This window comes from Nematostella vectensis, chromosome 15, assembly GCF_932526225.1.
Source record: "Nematostella vectensis chromosome 15, jaNemVect1.1, whole genome shotgun sequence".
NCBI lineage: Eukaryota > Metazoa > Cnidaria > Anthozoa > Actiniaria > Edwardsiidae > Nematostella > Nematostella vectensis.
Genome location: NC_064048.1, coordinates 891,624 through 899,650, shown reverse-complemented (window position 1 = coordinate 899,650; position 8,027 = coordinate 891,624). Strand labels below are relative to the sequence as shown.

At 40.8% G+C, this 8,027-nt stretch overlaps 1 protein-coding gene and 1 long non-coding RNA gene across 4 annotated transcripts in view; one reads left to right on the top strand and one right to left on the bottom strand.

Moving 5' to 3' along the window:
• The first annotated feature begins 455 nt into the window (after window positions 1-455).
• Window positions 456-8,027, top strand: part of LOC5513461 (NACHT domain- and WD repeat-containing protein 1) — an 11,470-nt gene continuing 3,898 nt past the window's right edge. Inside the window, exons 1-9 of the mRNA XM_032383015.2 lie at window positions 456-654; window positions 2,038-2,366; window positions 3,394-3,596; window positions 3,818-4,148; window positions 4,318-4,511; window positions 5,092-5,257; window positions 6,269-6,510; window positions 6,649-6,789; window positions 7,100-7,312. Of these exons, the coding sequence (XP_032238906.2) occupies window positions 2,051-2,366; window positions 3,394-3,596; window positions 3,818-4,148; window positions 4,318-4,511; window positions 5,092-5,257; window positions 6,269-6,510; window positions 6,649-6,789; window positions 7,100-7,312 (1,806 nt within the window). The 5' untranslated portion in view covers window positions 456-654; window positions 2,038-2,050. The remainder of the gene's footprint in view (window positions 655-2,037; window positions 2,367-3,393; window positions 3,597-3,817; window positions 4,149-4,317; window positions 4,512-5,091; window positions 5,258-6,268; window positions 6,511-6,648; window positions 6,790-7,099; window positions 7,313-8,027) is intronic.
• LOC116618876 overlaps window positions 5,902-8,027 on the bottom strand; it is a 15,250-nt gene continuing 13,124 nt past the window's right edge. For all 3 annotated transcript variants that reach the window (XR_004296389.2, XR_004296390.2, XR_004296387.2), the window contains one exon: window positions 5,902-6,784. This is a non-coding gene — a long non-coding RNA (uncharacterized LOC116618876). The remainder of the gene's footprint in view (window positions 6,785-8,027) is intronic.

The following is an 8,027-nucleotide window of genomic DNA, read 5'->3' as shown; positions in this document are numbered from 1 at the left end:
ATAATCAAATATATTTAAAACATGAATTGCAAATTTCAAACTATACTTTCAAGCCTCCGAAACTGAAAAGACCCAAGCAATCCGTATTCGGTGATTAGGGCAAAAATATCCAAGTATTTCTTAACTTTGAAGGACCCCTCTTTGCGACTCCGAATCATGCCGTTGATCAACTAAAAAATCATGCCGTTGATATAACTGAAGAACTCTGCCGTTGATATAACTGAAGAACTCTGCCGTTGATAGAACTGAAGAACTCTGCCGTTGATATAACTGAAGAATATCATGGCGTTGATTGCGAGAACTGCATTTTTATCCACTTATATCAAATGATTTATGTTTAATAGAAAGCTTATGTATTTTATGCTATTTTAAGTCATTGCGTTTAGATGCAGCTCACAAAATATTGTTTTCGTTAGATACGACGTCACGTAACCATGGTTCCTACTTATAAACAAAACAAATCCAAGATGGCGTATTCCAAATGCATTTTGATCACACCTCCCCCCACAGAAGGACAGGTTCAATATCAAGCGTATCTCGACCATGTCGCTCAGAGATCCAAGGCAGTTCATTCTAGCACATTGATTTGCACGAGGCGCTAAATATGGAGTAGAAAAACTAGCTTCGAGGTTTGGAATGCGAATGTGATTTCAGGTGAGAATATTTAACAGTTTATCTTTACAAGTTTATCTTGTTACTAGCGCTCGAACTTCATCCGATTAGAGACTTTATTTGGCGGCATTTATCTAACTTCACGAGTAAAGCCGCAGTAATATACATGAGTATACATATACCAAATGATTCCCCCCTGGCTGACAGTCATTGGGCTGTCGTGTCATATTAGGTTGAACAAGTAGAGCAAAGTAAAATAAAATCTGTAGGCTCTGATGACACTGTTGTTATGATTTCTCGTTAAATTTTATTATCTTGCCTTCCTGTAAACTGTTGGGTGAAACGAAATCTCTGCGAACTTTGGAAGTCCACTCACGTTGACTTAGTCTAGATCTAAAAGTTCGCTGGATTGCTTTTGGAATGTTAACAACCGGCTTGAATACCATGAATATAGCGAATCCAGTACGATCTTTCTTCGATATGTAAACTATTGATTACAAAAACTTTAACAAAGCTACACATTGATACATACTGCTATTACGCTGCTATAGGTGGTAACTAAATATCATGTTATTGTGAAATATTTTTCATTCAGCAAAGTTTTATGCGTGATTATGCAAATCAGCACATGTCATGCATTATCGGTAAAGCATAAACAGATAAACTGTTTTTCAATTTGAATATTTTAGAAATAACCAGAAAAAAGCCAGATACAAGAAAAGCCGTACACCTCTTAAGACTGTACAATATTATGGTTAAAAATATCGCCTTGAAACACAGAATCGACGCAAACTTTTAGAACCTCTTTGCAATCTCACCGTAGACAGCTCTGTTCTATAAAACTCTATATCTCTCAACCTTTATCGGCAAAATGAGCTCGTCTTTTTCTCTTTATGTTTCCCAGTCGCCTGAGCCCAAACTCAGATAGCGGGCTCCCGTAAGCAGTTAAAAGCTTACGGTATCCGGATTGACTGTAAAGCTCTTTTTCACATGAAAAAATATAGCATACTGGTTTCTACAATGGATCTTTACGTAATAAATATATGTAATATGTTATACGTGTAATAAAATTGTTCAACAACTGCATCCAGGACATGGCAGTTTAGTCAAACTAAGCTATGCGATGCTGATGTTTATACTAATACCAAAGTAGAATGAATTAGGAAGCAAGTGACTTCAGGTAGAATGTAGGAGGGGGGGGTCTTCGTAATTTTTAAAGAACAGGAGGGGGTCAGAGGTAAACTTGATGGTGTTGGAGGGGGTCCCTTTTCATTGTTCGAAGCTTTTTAACGCCCCTCCCTGATAATTATTGCACAGTCCCTAATGTATATAAATCCGATGATAATAACGCGGCCTAAATCTAAATCAAGTAAAAAATCTCAGAGGGTGAACCGTTTGAACTTTCTAACTATTTTTGTGGCTTAGCTGCATTTCTCTGATGGGCTGCGGGGCTTCTATAAAAGCCACCTCCCAATTGGTCGACGTTCGCCCAGTAACCAATCAGAGTTGCCGTACTATTGACATACCTGTCTCAAGCGACGGTGAGGACGAAGGTGAGAGTTTCCCGACACGTGACCTTCCGAGTTCTAGAGCACTTGATCAAGAATCACTTATGGAGCACCGGCAGGACATGAGTCAAGAACTGGGTCCACCAATGAGTGAAGTCATGCAGAGAGCGGTGTTTGGGGATCTCAGTGTGCAGTTTGCCGAGGACGTAAAGATCGTCCGGATCTTTACAAGTTCCACCTTCACAGGTCAGTATTATGGGGTCTTTATGATCAAAATTCAAGAGGTGTTATGCCTGGTGCACACTAGTGGCATAACGACATGAGCGCGCGCACTCTGTTTAGCCTGACATAACGACGTGAACATGAAAAAACATGTTTTTTTCTTTTATGTCACTATGTCCATGTCGTTATTTCGGGCTTATGTCAAAATGTCGAGCCATTCACACTTGAACACACGCAGATAAGAGTGCTCGCGCCAATGTCGTTATGTCACTAGTGTGCACCAGGCATTACATATAACTCTCAAACATTGCTGAAACGGCCCCCAAAACCAGATTTGTAAAAGTTTTTGATATGGCTAATCTATAAATGTACAAAAACTAACAAGGAGTTTTAGTTTTGGCTTGAGGTGCAACCTAAAATAAGGACTTTACACAAAAATAAATTTTGAATTGATCAAATATAAAATTCTCGCAAAATTAAATCTAATTTTCTATCCTTTGAAATTTTGTAAAATTTTAAGTAAGCTATAGATCTATAGATCTGTCTGTGAAATAAAAATTTATAGAAAGGCGAGCTCCCTTTATATTGTTTGTTGCCATTCATTCATCATAGTGATAGTGTTTTAAAAAATGAGCCAATCATCATGCGAGAATCACTTTGATTGACACGAACCCATTACTAGGGGGAGCGCATTATATCTGTATATTGGTGGGCACCGTAGCGCGCGTCGCGTTATAATCTCTCGTGTATTTCTAAAACCTGATAAACAAGCACTGAACAAACGATGACAAACAAGCGAGAATTGGACTTCTTATTGTAATGGTTTGCAGCGTTCTTGCAGTTGGCGCACTTTCCGACCGCCTGTTTGGGAATTAATTATCCGCTGGCCCTTGGTATTGCACGCACCTCCACAATTTATTAACTGCAAGCAGGCAAGAACACTTTACGGACCATTCAGGACCCCACCATTCAGGACCCGACCATTTAGGACCCCACCATTCAGGATTCCACCATTTCCATATAAAGGAATTTTCCTATATTGATTTTCTAGATACGTCGGTTGAGAGAAATGCTCTCATGTCCCGCGTCTATCCCCGACTGCAGTCGTTTTGTCGAGAACGAGGCTACGATTTCCAAGTAGTAGACCTTCGATGGGGGATCCGCGAAGAGGCTGTCGATGATCATATCCTCACTGAGCTTTGCATGAAGGAGATAAAAGAGTGTCAGAAACTATCGACTGGACCCAACTTTATCGTAAGTATTTCATCGCTAAAGACTTGGCGCAATAACGCACGGGGATGGGAGAGCGTGACCTGTACGCTTTGTGCTTAAATCTAACCTTGTTTTCTACTGGTCCGTCAGCGATCAACTCCTTTGTTATTGTTTACTATTGAAGATACCATTGTGCGGGAGGATAAAACTGCGGCGCGATTGCCTTCTTGAAAGTATAGACGTTAAGTTATATTTTTTGGTAGACATTTCTGGGTCAGAAGTACGGCTACCGTCCCCTGCCCCACAAGATAGATTCCAGAGAGTTCGAGAAACTTCTTTCCGTCATTACCTCCGCCGAAGACCTCGACCTCGTGAAGTACTGGTACTGGCGGGACGACAATAACGTCCCCCCGGAATACATTTTACAGCCAATCAGCTCCAGGCTGCCTCACTTTCGTGACGCCGAGCATGCGCAGTTGCGTCGAGATGCGTCGGATAAATGGTGGGCCGCGTACGAAAGGATTCATGGGATATTGCGCGTGGCCGCGGACAAGGCTTTGAGCGAGAGTGCCGCTAGGAAATATCACATGTCAGGTAATGCGGCCTTAAACACGAGGTTCTTGGATTTAAAGGGATAACACCGCCCTTTCCGTACATTTAAGTTTCAACATTCATTGGTTAGGGTTCGGATAGTTTCTAGAAAACTATCCTGCCGCCCGTGGTACGGCTCTTAGCTGATCATTTCTACTTTCTCTTCGTAAAGTCACGGAGGAGGAAGTGCGGGCTGGCGTGCTCGAGTCGACACACCCCGACAAGCAGTGCTTCTGGTTCAAGCGCGTTATTAACGACCTACGCGAGAATTCCACCAAACCCAAAGCACCTCTTTACATCGATCAGAACAGAATGGACCAAGCTATTGATGAGGTCGCACAGAATCTCCTAGAAGTGCTTAAGCAGGTACAGACGAGATTTTTGAAAAGTCATTAATTACAAAAAGTACTTCCCCGTCTGTGATGAATAAGCTTAGCTATCAATACTTTCTTATTTTTCTAAATGAGCGAGAACTCCTGTTTATTGTTCAAATTTCCTTTCCATTGAATAATATTTCCTGCAAATTTACATGTAATTAATCACAGTTCTTAGAGGAGTAAAATAATAATAATTTGAACATTTTATGATCTATATAGCGTTTTTTTTATAAATTTCATTTTCTATATGATCTAAAAAGCATGAAGTTGGAATCGCCACGAGGTTAGCCACGTGATAATGTTGTAGTTTGTGTTACACAGGATGATATCGCCACGAGGCTACCACGTGATAATGTTGTTTGTGTTACACAGGATGATATCGCCACGTGATAATGTTGTTTGAGTTACACAGGATGATATCGTCACGAGGCTACCACGTGATAATGTTGTTTGTGTTACACAGGATGATATCGCCACGAGGCTGCCACGTGATAATGTTTGTTTGTGTTACACAGGATGAGACAGCCACGAGGCTGCCACGTGATAATGTTATTGTTTGTGTTTCACAGGATGAGATCGCCACGAGGCTGCCACGTGATAATGTGATTACGTACAATGTCCATTGGTCGGACGAAGGGATAGACCCAGAGTCTTGCGAGGAACATCAGAATTACATCAAGGAATTGTGTGATCATTTTTATGACACTCTGAAAGGATCTATACAAGATGCTATCGGTAGGGTTCACTAATTTCATTTAAAAAAATAGCATGTAAACAAATTTTCATTTTTGCGCATTTAAAAAAATGCTAGACAAGTAAATAAGAGCTTTTTATTTTCGTGTAGTATCAATTTTTCGCAACAAGGTCAAAATTTACGGGCTCTGAAATTCCCACGTTAACATTGAACAATCCACCATCAGATTGTAGCTATCCATCGGGGGAAAATGGAATGGGCGTTTGCGATTTTCATGGGCGAAAAAAAAAACTCATTTTCCTTCATTTAGTCACTCTGTGTCAGCAAATTTTGAGGACCTACGGTGTCTACGGTGGGTTGGGCAATAGAGAATTGTCTTTAAAAATTACCTCTTATGAAACTTGGTAAAAATGCGCGTAAATTATGTTCCTCCCCGTAAAACCAGGGCATAGGTCAGCGGAACGAAGCACGAGAACGAGGCGCAACAAGGCAGCGGACGGGGGGGGGAGGGGGGGGGGGCGGATTATTCCACCTTGTTGCGCCACTGAAGCTGAAGCAGTCAAAATTAAGTTTCCAGCCTTGTGTCATTAACATACTTAGTATCGACACAAAATAAGAGACAAACTTGTCACTCTAAAATCGTAAATTTGAGCTTCTAGGGATGAAAAACCACCTAAGACGTATACATTTACATCCCAACTAAGTTTATTTCATGAATAAGAGAATGAAGATATAACTCATAGATAATTATTCGCGTGAATTTGTATGTCCTTAGAAATCCTTCACTGACGCGGGTGGGAAGCCTGTGAGCAAACGAGTGATAGATATTATCTGCCTATTCGCTAGTGGCCATGTAATATTTTGTTTATTGTATTAAATCCTTATGAATAAAATATATTTAAGATTTAATGCCAGCGAAAATACTGAAATCCTATTCGTTAAAATTTCCTATCACTACATGTGCTGATAAATATGATACAACGAATGTCATTCTGATATCACCTAGTATCGCCCATTACTATTATAAACTATATTTTCTTATCTATCGATAGCCGAAAAGGAGAAAACCATTGAGAGAGACTCCCTTGCGAAAGAGTTATTTGACCAAGGGACGTTTTGTCAAAAGAAGTGCAAGACTTTTCAGGGGAGGAAACAATTTCTTGGCTCCATTAGGGAAAGGATTCAGAACCCGCGAAGGATTGTGGTTATACATGGAGAATCGGGGTGTGGTAAAACGTCAATCATGGCCAAGGTCGCTATGGTGATGAGATCGTGGATGACGTCATCACTCGAGGTGAGTGTGTTATTTTATCTTTAATGTAATTTTGCCTTTTTGTCGCTTGTCTTTGATCTCGAGTCTAGGGTTGTCTTTTATTGTCGTGTATTTAATGTCGTAAATCGTGCATCTAATGTTGTCGTGTATCGGTTTCAGGCAAGTGATCCCGAGTCTTGTGCTGTCGTGTATCGTTTCCTTGGGACATCCCCCGACTCATCCAGTACACGGTTGCTTCTTCATAGCATTTGCTCTCAACTCTGTCGGATCGCGGGAGTTACCCTTGCACGAGTACCTGAGGTAAAAAGACATTTATTAAAGTACTATTCCGGTGTAATAAGACATGGTCTGGTTTTATTTGAAACCTCTAAGATGAAGTGTGCAATGTTATCCTCGCGAACCAGGGTCAGGATACCTTTGGGATGTGTTAGGTACAAAAAACATGAATCTCAACATTGGGACTGTGAATCCCTCGCCTTCTCGGTTGAGGACACCAAGCCAGAGGTCCTGCCTCTCAATGTTTATAGAAAACAAGGGCACGTGAAGCGCATCTGATCATATCTTGCAAAGGGCTTCAAAATTGAATTCTCAATCCATTTTTTTTAAACAGGATCTAAAATCACTGTCGGAATATCTCCCAGAATGCCTCGCACGCGCTTCACGGCAGCATAAGATCGTTCTTGTGCTCGACTCGCTGGATCAGCTGACCGGGGACACATTCGGACAGGAGCTTGACTGGTGGCCAAAACAGCTACCGGACAACGTGTTTGCCGTCCTGTCTACCCTCCCTGGGGAAGAATACCGATGCTTGCCGTATCTGAAGGTATGGGTTGCCTTTGGATTAAAAATGCCAAAACCATAACTTAAAGTGCGGGTTGCCTGTGCATTTATGGAGTTTTAACAATATCTTGAGGTATGTGTTCTTGTGGTTTCATGACGCCACTTAAGGTATTAGTTTGCCTGTTGATTCTCTGAACTATAACTTACGGAACGGGTTTCTGTTTCCTTTGTACCAAATGTAACTTAAATTGTGTGTTGCCTGCGCATTCTTTGTGCCTGGTCGTTATGGTACCGAAAACGACCATAAGTCGGGTTTGTTAGCCCAGATTTTGCAAAGTTACTTGCCCGAGTTTTCTACGTCACGGACATGAAGGAACATTGCAGTCAATGTATTAGGAAAGAAAATGACTCTTATAGAATTTAGCCTAACAAACTCTCCTTCCATTGGCTCGATTCAAGCAATTCACTTGAATTCAATTTAAGCTTGAAAATACAAACAGGAAACGCAACAGGCTAAATACTGCTAGCACAAGACATGTAAATACTATAAATATCCCGAATTATTATCAAAAGACAAAGTAATGTAAATGGCTGCTTTGTCATACTTGGTGTTTAACTAGGTTGACAAATGGCTGCTTTGTCATACTTGGTGTTTAACTAGGTTGACAAATGGCGGCTTTGTTATACTTGGTGTTTAACTAGTTTGACAAATGGCTGCTTTGTCATACTTGGTGTTTAACTAGTTTGACAAATGGCTG